The sequence below is a fragment of the Lampetra planeri genome, chromosome 23 (genome assembly GCF_965212315.1).
Source record: "Lampetra planeri chromosome 23, kcLamPlan1.2.h2, whole genome shotgun sequence".
Lineage (NCBI taxonomy): Eukaryota > Metazoa > Chordata > Hyperoartia > Petromyzontiformes > Petromyzontidae > Lampetra > Lampetra planeri.
The window spans coordinates 9,748,316-9,765,992 of record NC_136129.1 but is presented as its reverse complement, the minus strand read 5'-3'; the positions used below and the strand labels follow the sequence as shown (position 1 = coordinate 9,765,992).

At 55.0% G+C, this 17,677-nt stretch overlaps 2 protein-coding genes across 3 annotated transcripts in view; one reads left to right on the top strand and one right to left on the bottom strand.

Annotated features, from left to right (window-relative positions):
- The first annotated feature begins 172 nt into the window (after positions 1-172).
- On the top strand, positions 173-7,059 carry LOC144726463 (uncharacterized). The gene is made up of 4 exons (XM_078605198.1): positions 173-351; positions 977-2,080; positions 2,272-2,357; positions 2,468-7,059. Exons 2-4 carry the CDS (start codon positions 1,067-1,069, stop codon positions 3,801-3,803), a joined length of 2,436 nt encoding a protein of 811 aa, XP_078461324.1. The 5' UTR covers positions 173-351; positions 977-1,066; the 3' UTR covers positions 3,804-7,059.
- An 8,291-nt stretch (positions 7,060-15,350) lies between these two features.
- The window catches only part of LOC144726461 (cytohesin-3-like), a 40,210-nt gene continuing 37,883 nt past the window's right edge, over positions 15,351-17,677 (bottom strand). For both annotated transcript variants that reach the window (XM_078605195.1, XM_078605194.1), the window contains exons 9-13: positions 17,136-17,247; positions 16,733-16,809; positions 16,529-16,600; positions 15,808-15,962; positions 15,351-15,475 (exon numbers count right to left, since the gene is read on the bottom strand). In XM_078605195.1, coding sequence (XP_078461321.1) covers positions 15,391-15,475; positions 15,808-15,962; positions 16,529-16,600; positions 16,733-16,809; positions 17,136-17,247 — 501 coding nt within the window. In that variant the 3' untranslated portion in view covers positions 15,351-15,390. The remainder of the gene's footprint in view (positions 15,476-15,807; positions 15,963-16,528; positions 16,601-16,732; positions 16,810-17,135; positions 17,248-17,677) is intronic.

Here is a 17,677-nt window from a genome sequence, read left to right as displayed (position 1 = left end):
AGCCACTTCATTGGAACTATCGTTTGTGGCCAGGTCACGAGAGTTCAGTGGGCCTTACCTGGTAAAGTAAAAAAAAAAGAAATAGTGTGTAGTTTGTGACCGTTTTTTAGTTTTGATGGGCATCCGCCACGGCGGTGAAGCGAGCGGGCGGCGTTAACGGTTTGCGACGTGCCGCTGTGTGCTTTGTGCAGATGCCCAGAGTTGAGCGCGATACCGGCCGACAGTTATCGCCCGCTGGGGCAGGCGACGGCAGCGGCGGCGTACCGGGCGGCCCTGAAGAAGCGGGCACGCCCGGCGCTGGACACTCCGGGCCCCGTCTCTGGACCGCAGCTCCCCTGTCACGTGGCCAAGGTAAAGGATGTTTCTTTATTTATGCAAAACATCCCCCACCCCCCACACCCCCCCCCCCCCCCGTACCTTCGATCAGCGTGGTTGGCTACGTACGGTGCGAGAGAAATGCAACATTCGTACATAATATCTGGTGCAAAAGATTATTACCGAAGCTCTCAACAGAAGTTGTGTACCGGATTAATTGCACTTGTGGCAAATGCTATGTTGGGCAAACAGGATGAAGGATCCGCATGAGACTAAAAGGACACCAAAGAAATATTAAATTCTCCCAAATACAACTGTCAGCAGTAGCAGAACACGTGTGCCAACAAGGACACTCAATTGATTTTGATAATGTTAAAGTTCTGTGCAAAAAACCTGTATTATATACGTGCATACATAGAACATTCAGCAGGGGGCGATCTGTGGGTTGTGTTCTCTGAGGCCACGACTTACTGCAGGATGTGTCTTCACATGAGGGGGTGGAGGGCACACTTTCCAGTTTAGTGGGGGAGGAGAGAAAGAACATAAAGGTAAACAAATGGTGAAGCACAGCGCCTTTTTGTTTTTACTTAAACCGATTTTGTTTCATTCACCCATTGTCGGGCGTTTTGAACTTTAACACCGTCGCCTTGTTGATCTCCAGAAATTGGAAGTGCCCAAGCTATCGGACCGCTTCAACGGGAGCAATGGCAGCGGCAACTGCAATGGCAACGGCAGAAGCAGCAGCATCGGCATGGGCAACATTATCAGCAGCAGCAGCAACAACAACAACAGCAGCAGCAGCAATGGAAGAGCCGTCAACGGAATCGCCGGCAAGCAGGCGGTCAATATCAAGAGTAACGGCAGCTCGTCCGTGCGTCAGCGCAAGCGGCACAACGGCAAGCGGCCTCCGCCGCCGCTGCCCAAGCCGCTGGCGTGTGCAGCGGCGCAGGTGCAGCTGAAGCCGCCCAACCCGGCCGCCTTCGTGAGGAACCCCACGTGCCCGGGTCAGCCCTTCCCGCAGAGACTACGCGCCGAGCTCAAGTCGGCATGCGACACGAACGGTGCGGCGTTCGCCGCGGCGGGCGGGGCTTCCGCGCGGCCCACCAATGGTGCGAGCAACGGCGGCGAGGCCGCCGCGTCGACGAGACCTGACGGTGCGACCGAGGCCGCATCGCCTCTGTCGACGGGGGCCGCCGCCGCCGCGCCGGCGTTGGCTGCGAGCAGCCTGGGGGTACAATTCAAGCACAGCGGCAACCTCCAGCTGGACAAGCTGCTGAACAAAGAGTCGATCAGGGAATACGCCAGGCTGAAGCCGGGCAGCAGCAGCAGCTGCGAGGGTGGCGTCACCGCCCATGCGAATTTTACGGCGCCCTCGCAGCACCGTGGCTTCTTCAGCTCGAGCAAGCTCGTCTTCCGCAACGACCATCGGAACCAGTTAACCTCCCTGGTCCCTTACGCGCCCGGCGAATCCTCAGAAGAGTCCGAGACTGAGATTGTGACGAAGATGACCGAGGAATCGGCAAACCTGCACTCGCGTTTGGACGGAGGGCGCCGCTGCGCTGCAGCCAGCGGCGTCGCGGCCGCCTCGGGTGAAGGCTCGGCGACAAGTCTGGCGTCCGTGAACGAGGGCGGTGCGGGGGACTCGGGCGGGAGGCCGGGGACCGCCGGCGAGGGCTGTGTGCGGCAGGCGACCATCCCGAGCTGCGCAGCTGTGAACGGGAACAAAGAGAGAGCCGCTGCGGGAGATCTGCTCGCAGATGCAGAGGTGAGCACAGCTTTGGTCAGTCTGCAGTAGAATTTTTGTTTTATTACACTTGTAATGACAACGCGCTTAAGAATCACCGATTCTGAATAGTGTTTTTGTAAATACACCGATGACGTTTTTCATAATTGCGTAAACATGAAAAAAAGATTGATCCTTTAAAATGTTGCTGCAATGCCTCTGTGCTGTTGCAGGAAATTAAAAAAGTGTTTATCGCCGAGGGTGGAGTTACTGACCCACCCAAAACCAGTGACCAAAAGTCAACCTCCGGCGCCTCTTGGTACGTATTTCACATTTTCATTTGAGACTCTTCTTCGTTCGTGCTTCTTAACACGCTGACATCGGGCACGAGTCTTGTGGCTTCAACCTGTGCGCTCTGTCTTCCTCCAGGAACGTGGGTGCACAGCAGTTGCCAACGTGCAAAGAGAACGGAGGCGGACATTCTTCAAGCGAGGGTAGTGGCCACGCGTCGGTTCCGCCGCCTCCCAATCCCACGAGCCCGTCGCTCGCGGCCAAACCAAAAGACTCGCCGCAGGTGGCTCGCCTCAAGCTGCCACCGCTCGATCACCGCACGCAATTTCACTGGGAGCGGTGGACCAGCGGCTCGGCGCACGCGCTCACGATGCCGTGCGTGCTGGGCGCGAGCAACGGTGCCGCCGAGTGCCCGTTGGAGAGTTTGTCTGGCAAGACGGAGGATCCGGCGCCGCCGGTTAAAAAACCCGCGGATGAAGTGGCGACATACGACAGTCGGTGCCTCCAAGGGCAACGCGATGGCGGTGAAGGTGTCCAGGAGTTGCGCGCTCCCCACCTCAGAGAATCCTACGACGGCTCCGGCTGCCGGCGTCTCGGCAGCAGGTCGAGGTCGTCGTCGGGGTCGTCGTCGAGGTCGTCATCGGGGTCGTCGTCGGGGTCGTCTTCGAGGTCGTCGTCGAGGCGACGGAGCAAAATGCGCCGGGTGGACATGTCCCCGCGGAGTGCTCGTTGGCACGTTGGCAACGGTGATCACAGCAACCCCCCACACAGGCGGGGCAGCCGTCGCCCGTCAGACAGCCGCTATCGCCAGTCTCCGAGCAACCAACGCTATCGTCGGTCTCCAAGCAGCCATCGTCATCGTCGGTCTTATAGCAGCCAGCACCACCGCCGCCGATCACGCAGCAGCCGCCGCCGGTCTCCTAGCAACCGCCACCGGTCTCCTATCAACCGCCGCCGATCGCGCAACAGCCGCCGCCGGTCTCCTAGCAACCGCCGTCGGTCTCCTAGCAACTGCCGCCGGTCTCCTAGCAACCGCCGCCGGTCTCATAGCAACCGCCGTCGGTCTCCTAGCAACCGCCGTCGGTCTCCTAGCAACCGCCGCCGATCACCTAGCAACCGTCGCCGGTCTAGCAGCCACCGCCGGTCTCCTAGCAACCGCCACCGGTCTCCTAGCAGCCACCGCCGGTCTCTGAGCAACCGCCGCCGGTCTCCTAGCAGCCACCGCCGGTCTAGCAGCCACCGCCGCCGCCACCACCACCACCGCCGATCACGCAGCAGCCACCGCCACCGCCGGTCGGCCAGCCGGCACTCGCGCCGCCGAAGCCGGAGTGTGGTGAGCTGCGCGAGAGACGCTCGAGACTCGAATCGCCGCTGGCGTCGAGGAGGAGAACGCAGCCCCAGCGCCGCTGGGCGGCGCCACCGGACAGAGCGCCAGCATTGGGCACCTGGCAGGCACCGCACGTGCCACTCGTGAACTCCATCGTTGTTTTCATCTTCCACATCGTGGACAAGCAAAAGCAAGTTTAACTCGTGGACTTTCGCGACCAATATTATTCATAATGAATGTTTTTTGGTTAGATCGCGTTAAAGTGCAATTGTGTCGTAACCCTCCGCCACCCGACACGGCCCGTAAGGTTTGTCGCGTGAACAAGACGTGCCGATTAGTTACCACTTCAGCCCACCGGTGTGTTGGAGAGTAAATCCACAACGTTTACAATTTGAGTCGCACGACGTATCGCTGGTGATTACATCAACCAGCATCATCGGGCGATTTGTCAGAATAGTGAAGCCATCCACCTGCTTCTGGTCTTAGATAGAGCAAGATCACTGCACCCATCAGGGGCAGAAATCAGAAGGGGAGGGGGGTTATTGTAATTACATAATAGATTAGTAATAATTTAAATTACATCACGGGACCTCCTTTGCCGTATGCCTTTTGGCGTCCTCTGGTCTAACACCGTTTTGAGACGAGGCTCAAGAGAAAGCTGTCTTTGGTGTGGACCAATCAGCGTCAAGGACAATGCATATATTATCAGAGTGTGTTTTTTGTTTGCATTCTGACCACAAGCATTGTGGTTAATGCAGACATGATCATTGTAAGATGAGATCAAGAGGAAGGCAGAAGAAGAGGTGGGGCGCTGTGGTGCGGTCGGACGCGGTGGCCCCGAGGAGCGGAGGGAGAGATGATGCTGGATGTAATTACCAGCGAGACGTCGTATTCAAATTGTAAAATGTTGTGGATTTACTCTCCAACTCATCGGTGGGCTGAAGTAACGAATTGACGTGACAAACCTGACTGGCCGTGTCGGGTGGTGGAGGGTTGCCACACAACATTTATACTCATGCGATCTAACCCAAAAACCTTCAATATGAAGCAAAAGCAGCCACTACAATACATACAGCTCAGAGTAAAAATCACTACGAGTTCCTGGAGAATAATTAAGTTTCTGTTCAAGATTTTTTATTGTTATTGCTAGTTAATAAACAGTTGTAGGATAGGATAGAGGCCATCCGCATAATATTTTTCCTTCACCCTTATCTCTGATATGGTTGTTTTACAAATTTCTTTCCCCAGGGTGGATACATGGGGGGGGGGGGGAGGGGATGCTATGAAACTACATCACACCACTGCATCTGAGCATCCTCGATTCTACGATCCCTCCTGTGCCACTGGTCAACGTGAAATGTATCCAGTGCCTAGACCTGACCATGGCTCCCAGGGGTCACTGCCGCAGCTTTAATCCCCAACAGCCGACCCCTCGCCCCGCTGCCCAGCAGCCGCCACTCGTTGGTGCCCCCCTTGGATTCATTCTTCTTGCGGAGGCGGACGCGAGCGTGTGTGCCCCTGGTGGCTCAAGTGAGAGATTAAACGTGGACATGGGAAAGTGATCCACTTTTTTTTTTCAATGAGAAACTGGTTTTGCACATGCACTACTTACAGCAGCATGACTGGCGATTTTAAGAATGTGATTTATCACTTACGTTAGATTTTTTTCTTTTTAAACGATATCCAATATTTCTTGACTGGAGGCCCCCTCCCCGCCCCCGAGTGCAGCTGAATGAATTGCCCCCCCTCCCCCCTCGCCCCCCCCTCCCTCGCTTGTTGATCTGGGAGAGAGAATAACTCGGCCATCATCGACTTGTCTGTGTTCACCGAGTTGAGCACTCGTTCGAGCACGGTCATCAAATAACAAACTCGATGCTCGTAATGAACACTGCCTTCAAAGAAAATGTATATTACTGGCAACGGCACTTCGTAGCACACGTGGTTTTTTGAGCTATGAAAGAGAGCCGTTGCCTAAAACATCGCGGATTATATATTTTTTATATATTATATTTTTTATACATCTTGTTTTCTTTTAAGGCAGTTGAGTGCACCGCGTGTTTTTGCTGGTGTCCACTGTTAGTGCTCAATGGCCCCGTCTCGTGCACCTAAAAACTTACCTGCTCTCAACGTTACGGTTATGAGATGTGGACATGGCTTCTTAGGGCAATTGTTTCTTTGTTTTGTTCCCAGGCCAATTCTCAATGGAGGAGTTATCATTGGGAAGGTTGTTGTAACGGTGACCGCACAACAACGATTCCCCCATTTACAAACGAGATGTGTTTCTCCGCAATGCACGGTCGAGATTGAACGGCTGTGGACGGTGTGAGTGGTCTCCATGAGGTGGTGGTGGTGGTGGTGGGGCGATTCCTGGACGGTGCTTGCGTCTGTTTATTTTAAATGCGGGCATTTTTTTTGTGCGTGTCGGCGATTTCAAAAGTCACCTGCTGGTTTCTCATCGTTATCGTTAATTCTTTTGTTAAATGTGAATGCGTCGGTATTTTTAAAATACACACCTGTTCCGGTTTTTTATATATATGCATATGGAGCGTGTGCAATTTCATTGAGCACGCCAACCGGAGCGCCATACGGTTACAATATGAAATGTATAAATAAATTATTTGCGTGTGTTGTGAAATGGGGTACCGCTGTTTGACTGCATTGGTGTTCAACGACAACAACAAAAACACTAACATGGTGAAGCTGCATTGCTCGCAAACTCTGAGCGACGCAGGCGATTCGAATTTTTTTATTTGAGTAACCTTGCAATAATTATCGGTGTCCATAACGTTACAATTCAAGTGTTCACGTTCCAGAGTAATTCACGCGATGATTTCGGTATCCTCGGGGTCCAGTGTGCAGCGCCTCCCTCGGCCTTTCACCTTGGAGGAGGGAAATGAATAATCTCACGTCCAACTTGCCGTTTGACATGGCCCCAAACTCTTTATCAGCGTTAAGCCGTTACCGACTTGGCCATCTCCCTCGGAATGTGCGAGTATCGGTGATGACAGTGTGATCATCCGTGGACTGTTGGATGCACGGGGATGGGATGGGTGGACTGGTTGTCTGCTTCGGAAGCCTGCAGGCAGGCAGGCAGGCGTGGTGAGCGGTGGTGAGCGGTGGTGAGCGTGGCGACGCGCATGCGTGCGTGTGTGTGGCGTTGGTTCAAGTGAAAACGGCGGTTTCTTAATCCCTGAATGTAGTTTGTAACTTTTATTTTGCTTTTGTTTTTCAACAATTTCAGTCTCCTCAGGATTTGTGTTGTTGCTGGTGGTGTCACCTTTGATTAAAGCGGCTCTCGAAGTGTGTGAAAGGGGGAGGGGGGGCGGTGATGAATGGAGTTCTGAGAGCGAATTTGTTTACCTCGTTTTCATTTGTACTTGAGATTCATAAATACTTGTCATAACGCCACTGGTTTCGCCTCCGTTTCTCATCAAAGTGGCGTGCGCTGTTTTAACCTCCAGTGCCGGATTAAGCTAGTGCGGGGCCTGTAGCATATGTTATAAAGGGGCCCTAAATAAAAAAAAACATTCATATTTAAACACATTTTTTACTTGCATAGTAAAGTAATTGCATTTTTTCATTTGCTATACAGCCAGATAATACGACAAATCGCGAACCTTAAACACCCGGTCGTTCATAAAAGTTGAAGGCAGTATAGTACTATAGTAATGGAGCAAGTGCAGAATCACTGAACCGGAATTGATTGCTTGAAAGCATTTAGCGCGGGGCCCTTGAAAGTGCGTTGCCCGTAGCATATGTATCTACTTTTGCTACGAGGATAATCCGGCACTGGTAAGCTCACCCGAGCTGTGGTAGCTTGACAGGGCTGCTGCTGCTACTTGCTGCCTGTAAATGCTTTGCCTCATCACCCGCGGTGCAGTCTGACGATCGTGGCCACACATCTGCAGTGGCTTTGATGCCGACAAAACTCAGGGCACGCGAACGCACAAATGGCACGCGCGGCGAAGGGTAACCTCTTATTTAATAAAACATAAATGGGAAAAAGGACAACAGAAACAGCAGTCGCGGTTATTTAGAAAACGAGAACAACGCCGTGGTTTTTGTTTGTTTTTATCAGGAACCCGCTGCGCAATGCATTGGGGGACAGACATTGACAATTTTACCCCCCCCCTCCCAAACATTTATTATTATTTTTCTTCATAACACTGAAGTATTAATTGAACAACGTAAATTGTTACAGTTCAACATTCAACAATTTCTTACACCCGGGGTCATTTTAGTTCAATATATATATTTTTAACTAAATCTGTCCGATTTGATACAAAAAAACCGTGAAAAACATCGCACATTATTCCCACGGCTGCTGAGAGCCACGGGTGTTAATCACAACGACTTGCGGAATACTGAACAAACGAAAACAAACGTATTACCCTCCTTCGATCCAAGACAACGGATTTCATGGCAAATTCTGCATTTGTATCGTAATGGCTTGAAAACAAAGACATTGCACAGTTAATGGATACATCTACTCAAACAAGGGACAACTGTGGCTCAAGTATAAACGCCTTCATAATTACACGGGGGTCACCTTGCGGGGTTTAGAACGGCTTTGTTTTTTTTCCTATCCAATCCTTTTAGTAACACGTGTTTTAATACTGATTATTACGAAGTGCACACGGCGGCAAGAGCAGACACACTTAGACGTGGAATCGGTCATCATTGACACAATTATGGACAGATGGGGTAAAACAGAGGGTGGCGGCGGCAGTGGCACAGTTGGGCAGCGCACTGCGCTCCGAACCCGGCATACCTGAGTTCAATTCCCGACCACGGCAAACAAACATCAATGGAGAGTGATGTCGGATCTGGAGGCCACTACCTCCCCACCGACCAGCACCAAGCACCGTGGTGGGATCTGGACGAACAACCTGCGATGGTGGGGAGGCCATCCAGCAGTGGGTTGACCACGGTCTCGAGTAAATTATTACTATTTAGCAAATGGCCACAGGCTCACAACGCTCACCCCACATGCAGCTCGCGTTGGGACAACGTTGGAGTCAGACGGCTCATTGGCGATGGGGGAGGAGGGGGTCACACGTCTGCAGTGTAGCTCCCAATAAAACATTATTCATCAGTGTGCCAAGAGCAGCAACTGATGCAACCCAAATGTGGCAAAACTTCAACACAATGTCCATCGCATCATTCACTCTCATCGGACACGTTGAGAAATGGAGCACCACAACGTGTCTGTACTCGTGTTGAGTGGTGGCGCAGTGGTTAGCGCACTGCGCTGTGAACCACGCACGGCCCACCTGCAGTCAATTCACGAGCAGCATCGCTGGAGAGGTTGCGTCTTCAACCGGTTGTCCCGGGCCCCCCCCTTCCCCACCAGGGATGTTAACTACCTCGCCTGGTATACAGGAGTTCGTGGGTTCGGCCTCGACCCTGACGCCCGCTGATATTTGGAGTTTGAATGCCTCTCTCTCATCATCATCATCACGGTGGCTAGGAGATGTTAACTACCTCGTCTGGTATACAGGAGTTCGTGGGTTCGGCCCCGACCCTGACGCCCGCTGATATTTGGAGTTTGAATGTCTCTCTCTCTCTCATCATCACGGTGGCTAGGAGATGTTAACTACCTCGCCTGGTATACAGGAGTTCGTGGGTTCGATACCGACCCCTGACGCCCGCTGCATATTTGGAGTTTGCGGTGTCTCTCTCACATCGTGGTCGCGTAGATTTTTTTTTCTCCGGGTCCTCCAGGTTTTCCCTCCACATATAGAAGCGACATGCGTTTCGAGTATTTGGCTGCTATAGATTTCCACACGATGATAAGCCATTTCATTGCGCTATCATTTGTGGCCAGGTCGCTTCTGAAAATGGCAGTATAGTAATAGCTCAATGGGCCTTCCCTGGCAAAATAAAATATTTTAGTTAGACCAGCGTGGTGAAGTATGGGCGACACAACCCTCGCGGCCAATTGAGCGTGGGACGGAGGGCATTTATCCCGCGGTGGACTGCCACAGCCGAGCTGTGTTGTCACGCACCCAGAGAATCAGACGCAACCTCGCCACGACCACCAACCTGGGATGGCATCAAGGGCACCTGACAGGGACATTCCTCCCCATTCACATCGCAAACCAATGGGCTCGTCCGCAGCCAACGCGACGACCCGTTGGACAAATACAGCACTCACGACTCGCATTGCCTCTCAGCGTCTGCTTGGATATCGCCGCGAAAAGCCGATGGACTCGACATCTTACAGCGAGGAAGACGGTGTTCAAAATTCGAGATTGGTGGGAGTCGTACAGAGGCATACAAACATGCAGTCGCGTGTGTGATCATATCTCCATGGGTATCTGTAAATGGATCACCCTGTATTCAACGCGTCCAGGCCACCTTGTTGTTGTTCCCCTCCCCGCGGGGCTCGCATTCCCCATCAACAACGGAGGAGACTTTCTGTTCGCTCGAGTTGTGTTCAGCGTGGTGAAGTATGGCTGAACAACCCCACCCCCCACCTCCCCTCCCCGCTCCCTTCCCACCACGGATGCGTAACGAGGCCTTGATCCGGCAGTGAGCGATCACTGCCCTCTGCTGTCGAGGCCGCAAACTGCAACAACATCGACAACAACCGCCATTCGCCACTAAGTGGCGGCGACGTCGCTACGGCGCTTGTGCCAGGCTATGTGCACGCTGAGGCCACGTGAAGTGGTCGAACGCCCGCTGGCAGCGGGAGGTCACGGGACAGAGCCAGACCCAGCAGGTGCCATGGGTCGACTGACTGAGATGACCTGTGCCCCCTGCTGTGTCAAATGCAACATCCCCGACCCCCCCCCCCCAGCATGGCCAATTGCCACAGAGACAACCCCCTTTGACGGAGACCCCCGCGTCTAGCTGGTTTAAATTCAATAACAAAATAAAGACGATTTCTTTTATATATCTACTTTTGTTCCCATTTTTTTTCAGTTCAGTTTTTTTTTAAACCGAAGAGTCGGGTTTGTCGTCTATATGCCCACGTGACCGATGTTGCGTTCCCCTCGTGCACACACAAACACACGCAACTTTATTTTAGTTTTTACTGGCGATATAAAATCTAAGGATGGCTTTCTGGGACGAGGACACCACGCAGATTCGTGAGCAGTTTCCCCGGTCCGCGTTTAAAGACCCGCCCCGTACTACGGGGAATTTCTGTTGATGAAGAGCTTCATAGCTCATCGGATTCCTCGCCCCCGAGTCTAAATAAAGATTCTGATACGTCTAGTAACCGGGTCAGTTGTCGAGCGACACTTTTGACGAGTTGAGAAAGTCCCTCTCGAAACCCCTTCGAGAGAGGGTGGCAAAGCCGGCGTGGGCTGCCCACATGTGCCACTGCCGAGGGGGGCAGTCACGGACGTTGTCGTGGCAATCCCCTGCCAGTTAATGCCCGCATCTATTGGCTGCATCGCTTTGCGAAGGAAACGGACGAACGACCGAACGCGAGCGCAAACATGTAAGGAAGGGGGGTGGAGACGTTAGGAAATGTGTGTGGTCCATCACCACCAGCAGCAGCAGCAGCAGCGACGCCAAACACATCTGGAAGGTGACCGACTCTTGACTTAAAGCTTTCGTGACTGCAGGAATTCATATGCTTTGGGTCTTTCGGTAAAAGTCACGTTGCGATCGCATCCCACTGGGATTTTTGCACACAGCGTTGGTGTACGGTGTTTTTTCTGCAATATTTCGCTGTCTTTTCTTGGATTTTCTGTTTGCACTTAGTCACATATTCACTTTAAGCTGTTTTTTGTTCATGTTTTTGTTTTTTGCTTGTTGCGGTTGCACCCGATTCAAGAGCCGAATGGCTCACAGGGCTATACCTAATAAATGAACTTGAACTTGAACACACATCGCTCGTGTTGCGATCGAAACGTCGTAGTTTTTTTTGTTATTTTCTTTGAACCTATCTACGTGACTTTACCGAAAGACCCAAAGAATGGGTTGATTGACTGTTCGTCTTCGCACAGCGGGAAAGGAAGGCAAGGGCCATCTGCCTTCGTGGTCAACCGGAACAACACTGGCCGGTAACATCATTGCCGCGGCTTTCTGCACATCGAGAGTCTGATTGTAACCCCCCCCCCACCCTCCACCACACGCACGAAACCCGTCCCGGAATAAATCTCTGCCACGGTGAAGGCGGTCTCGGGAACAGCAAGGGCACGCGGCATCTCACCGGGGTCTGTTGCTGCTACCCGTCCCAGGACATCTCTGCCCACCCCCTGCTGCAAGTGGGGGGGTGGGGGGGGGTTTCAGCTCGTGGCTTGGCTGCTCAATGCGGCTTTGAGGAGACCAACAACGACAACAACAACAAACAAAACAGAGAAAGAATCCGCCCCGGGGATTTTTTTTTGAAATGTAAAACCTACGCCGCAGCGAAGGTCGTGGGACTCCTCCAGCCTCTTCGTCAATACGGTGGGGTGGGGGCAGGGGGGGCTGGAGGGAGGGGGGCTGGAGAGAGGAATGGAGCGGGGGGGGGGCTGGAGGGAGGGGGGGCTGGAGGGGGGGGGGGCCCTCGATCTTTCGAGAAAAAAAGTTTTCGAAACGTTGACGAAATAACATCGCCGCTGAAAAGAAAAATCTTTGAAAAATGAAAGTCGTGTTGACGCTTAAAGAAGAAAATAAACAACGACAACAACAACAACATTCGCGGTGACCGCAACCGTACCGTCGGTAGCCCACTGCCGTGGTGGCCGCCTTTTGCAAAGTCGTTCTTTCGTTTCTCGTTAGCTGCCGTACAATGAACTGATATGCTACACATCACGCTTGCTTGGGAACAGCTCCTCGAGTAATGGGTTCATCTGCTACAAACTCCCAACATCGTGGCAGGCACAGGCACACGATAATAATACTACAACTATGACACGGATAATACTGAAGTCGCACTTGTGCCCCACGGCGTGTGTGTCTATGTGTACCCACGTGTCTATGTGTACCCACGTGTGAGTGTGTGAGTGTACCCACGTGTGTGTCTATGTGTACCCACGTGTGTGTCTATGTGTACCCACGTGTGTGTCTATGTGTACCCACGTGTGTGTCTGTGTGTACCCACGTGTGAGTGTGTGTACCCACGTGTGAGTGAGTGTGTGTGAGTGTACCCACGTGTGTGTCTATGTGTACCCACGTGTGTGTCTGTGTGTACCCACGTGTGTGTGAGTGTACCCACGTGTGTGTCTATGTGTACCCACGTGTGTGTCTATGTGTACCCACGTGTGAGTGTGTGTACCCACGTGTGTGTCTATGTGTACCCACGTGTGTGTCTATGTGTATCCACGTGTGTGTGAGTGTACCCACGTGTGTGAGTGTACCCACGTGTGTGTGAGTGTACCCACGTGTGTGTCTATGTGTACCCACGTGTGTGTCTATGTGTACCCACGTGTGTGTCTATGTGTACCCTCGTGTGCGTGTGTGAGTGTATCCACGTGTGTGTGAGTGATAGCCCTTTGCGGATTTTGACGCGTTCCAAAGACGAGGTGACGCACGCAAGCACCGCACCGCGCGCCCCTCGCTAGAGCCCCGCGGGGCACAGACGATGACGCCGTTTTAATATTTGAACGCACTCGCGCCTCGGCAATAGCGCCGTGTTGGGGAGCCGTGCGTCCGGCCGAGCTCCCTGCGTAGGGGGAATGGGGGGCAGCTGTCGTTTAGGGGATGAGCGGGGGGCACGGCATAGCTGGCGGAAGACGCCAGCTATGCGGGCTGGGAAGCCCCGCTGCAGATTGTACGGCCACATTGCCTGTATATTAGGAGTTTGCGTCTCTCTCATCATCATCACGGTGGCTCGGAGATGTTAACTACCTCGCCTGGTCTACAGGAGGTCGTGGGTTCGAACCGGACCCTGACGCCTGTTGCTGTATGTTTGGAGTTTGCGTGTCTCTCTCTCCCTGTGGTCGTGTGGATTTAGTTTCTCTCCGGTCTTTTCCTCCGCATTTAGAATGAACGTCACGCACTTAGAGCATTTGGCTGCTGGAAATGTCCACACGACGATAATGACGACAAGCCACGTTTGTTGTTGAGCTATCATTTGAAGCGGAGGAGAGGAAGGTGGCAACGTCCCCCCGGCCCCCCAAAACTCCCAAACCTGCGGTACGCGCCTCTGCTCGGCTCGGCTCGCCCGCCTCCGCTGCCGAGCACGTGGGTGCTGAAATAAAATCACGTGACGGATGGAATAACGGGGGAACACATTTTCTTTTTTGTTCATAAACATTTCTGCCTAGAAAATTATTGTCCACAAACCGGAGAGAGTGCAAGCTTGCCTCTAGCAGGGGCGCACGTGTTAGACGCGCAGGCGCGGCTCACGCCCTGCTAGCGGTGACACCTTGTGGTTTCACCGCACAAGGCTCGTGTCTGAATGCCAAGCTGGTGTGAGTGTTGCACGGATCGAGGAGAGGGTTAAGCCCCCCCCCCCCCCATCGTAACCCCCTAGCCACCTGCCGCCCCGTGCCCACAGCTGAAGCTGCTCGGCCACATTCCTGATTCAGCACCTGCACTTCCGGGCGTGTCCGGGCAAGAGTCTTAGCAAGGCTGGGTCAAGGCTGGGTCAAGGCAGGGTGTGGTGCTCCAGGCAAGGATAAATTACAACTCTAGCCGGGGTTCGCTCCTCGGCGATCGGTCGTGCAACCGGATGAACTGAACGCGGACTTCTCTGCGGGGAGTCGCAGAGTGCAACCCGTCTCTCCCGCTCGCTCGAGGCAGAGACGGGATTCCACTATTGGGCGTCGGTCCGCTCTGCGGCTTGTCGCGGCGTACTTCGCCGATCAACGCGGACGTGTCTCCACCCACGACCGACAGCTCCGGTCCTAGAACGTGGCACGCCGTCCCAATTGCTTTGCCGGCGCAGCGAGCGAGCGGGCGGGCGGGCCTCAACGCGGCCGTCGGGTTGCCACCGCTGAGCTGTTGCGGAGTCCGAGGACAGCTGGAAGCAACGCGGCAGGACTGACGGACCGACGGGGGGGGGGGGGGGCAAGAGGAGGTATCGCCGCTCCCCGTCTGCCCGAATATCGACAACCTCCGCTATCACGGCCTGCCTCGAGCCGTGCAGATAAACACTGTCGGTAATTGTAAAGTCATTCAAGTGGCTCTTAAAATATAGCTTTGCTATATTTTACCACCGCCGCCGCCACCGCCGGAGCCCCCCGCGTCCCCGATACATGGCGCGTTCCGAGTTGTGTCGCGTGCGGGACAGAGGGGGGTGGCGTGTACCATTCATGCTTGGTGGGGGGGGGGGGTGATGCGGGTCGTCTCTTCTCGTCAACGTCCATGGATGGGGGGGGGGGGACGCGGGTGGGGGGGGGGGCCGCGTCCCGGCACGAGTCCAGTATTTACACCGCGCTGCGCCGTGGCGGTGAGCACACCGGCTCCCGGCACACGTCCACATGCAGAGACGCCCACTGGAGCGGACGGTCGGAGACTTGCAGCGCGGGGGAGCGAGTGGTGGTGAGGAGGAGGTGGAGGAAGCCGGGGAAGTAGGGGGGGGGGGGTTAGGGCCCTTGCCAGAAGGGCCCCCCCCCCCTCCCCGCTCGCTCGTACCAACAGAGAGAGTGGGCGGGGGGGGGGAGTGGCGATGCTTCAACAAATTCGCCCGCGAAACAAGCAGACAGTGCGAGTGTCCACACGCCAGGTGCGCTGCCATGGGGGGCAATGCCCCCCTCCCCACCCCCCCCCCCATCTCCCCCACCCCCTCCCCCCCCACCCCCAGCCGGCACCCACGCTGCTGCCGCCGCTGCCTCCACCCCCAGCACGCTCAGTCGGGGGTCGCTTTGGACTTGGAGATTTTCTTCTTCCGCATGGCGAGCATGTCGTAGAAGGGGTCCCTGCTGATGCTGGCCCTGGGGGGTGCAACAGGGTGCGGGGGTGGAGCAGGGCGGGTGCAGGGTGGGGGGCAGCAGGGTGGTGGGTGGGAGACAGGAGGCGACACCATTGAGACACAATGACCAAGGCGCTGAATCTGCACCATCTGTGTGTGCGGTGATCAACCAACCCTCGCTGCTGCCTGCACGTCGCTGGCTCACAGCCAGCCACGTGGCGAGGTTGTGAGTGAGGAGGTGAGGAGCAGCGCGGTGGTGAGTGAGGAGGTGAGGACGCGGCGCGGTGGTGAGTGAGGAGGTGAGGACGCGGCGCGGTGGTGAGTGAGGAGGTGAGGACGCGGCGCCGCGCTTACCGAATGCTCTTCATCCACTCTTCCTTCTCGTCGGGCGTGGGCGCCGAGATGCGGTACACCTCGTGGTTGCCCTCCACCACCTTGCCGTCCGCGTCCGTCTTGCACGCCTTGATCACGTGCCCCTTGGTGTTGGGCATGTACAGCTCGAAGCAGTTCTGGGCAGGGAGGGGCGGGGGAGGGAGGGAGGGGTGGTGTGGGTGGGGGGCACGGGTGGCGGTGTGGGTTCAAGTTCAAGTTTCAAGTGTCCGGATAAAGTGACATCATTCGCAGGTAAACAGCAGGAGAAAAAACCCGACAGCTTCATTTTAGTGGTGGTGGTTGGTGGTGGCGGCTGCGATGGTGATTGTGGTGACAGCGGCAGTGGTGGTGATGGCGGTGGTGGCAGTGGTTGCAGTGGTGGCGACGGCGGTGGCTGTATCGGTGCTGATGATGGGTGTCGCGGCGGTGGTTATGATGATGATGGTGATGATGGCAGTGTTGGTAAAGATGGTGGTGATGGTTATATGCGATGGCGTTGGTGATGGTGGCAGAGGTGATGAAGGTGGTGATGGTGGTGGTGATGGCGGTGATGATGGCGGTGGTGATGGTGGTGGTGATGGTGGTGGTGATGATGGTGGTGGTGGTGATGGTGGTGGTGGTGATGGTGGTGGTGGTGGTGGTGATGATGATGGTGGTGGTGATGGTGGTGATGGTGGTGGTGGTGAGTAGAACCGCCACTCACAGGCTTCTTGGGGTCCACCACCTCCCTGATGCTCAGGTTCTCCAGGGGGATGATCCCCCGCGGCTCCTTGTCCTGGAGGGGGCACAGCGAGCGGCGCGTTTCATTGCGGGAGCGATCAGGCGGCACGGCTCGGGTTGACCGCAGTGGAAAACCGAGGTGTGGAGCGCCCCCCCCCCACCGGCACCGTGAGTCCGAGCGTCTCACCGTGGTGTACTCGAAGTAGTAGAGGCAGTTGTCGGTGAGGATGAACCACCGCCTCCGCCACGTCTTGATGCGCCCGCCTATACCGCCACGCGCAGCAGCGGCAACAACAACGAGGACGACGACAACAACAACAAGCGCAGTGAGGTCAGAGGTCGGAGCACCCCAGGGCCCGCACCGCCGAGCGCCTGGGTTCGAATCTGGGTTGTCAGCCGCTGCCCGTGATTGAACGGGGCTCTCTCACGTCACGTCGAGTGATCTGGTTTGTCCGCAGCCAGGTCACCGATAGCTCGTGTACGGTCACGGGAAGGGAGTTTCGCAACATGCGTGCGATCCGCCCGAAGCGCCAGCCAGTCAGCCAGCCAGCCAGCAAAACTTTGCGTCAGTAGTATAGAATGTCACGCACCCAGCTTGAGCAGCCAGCCCTCGCGGTCGGGGTTGAAGAAGGTGAGCGTCAGGTCGTTGCCGTCGTCCTCGGGGATTTTGAACGGCTCGTTCTTGATGCTGTCGTACAGATTCTGCGCACGCACAGACAGGCACGGAGAGCTCCGTTAGCCGCCGGGGGGCCGGGTCGTGGATGATCTGAGTTGTGGATAAAACGTAATGGGGGGGGGGGGGGGTGAGGGGTACTGGGGAATGAATGTTGAATCTACAACGCCCGGGCTGGGCTATTAAATCGTCTGCTCCTCGCTCGTTGAGGGTCAGCGACTCACGAGGTCACGAGCGAGTTGGTCGCCTTGGGAGGGAATTCAACCGGACGGTGAAGTTCCCGTTTTCATGCCCGTTCCAATTATAATAATTATAGTAATTCATGTGTTTTGTAACCCAACTCGGATGTGCGTTGATTTATCCGGGGCATGTCTCCCTGCCATTGCCCTCAACCAGTGGCGGCTCCTGCTAAATCTCTCAGGGGGGGCAAATGTCTGGATGATTGATAAGGATAAGGTC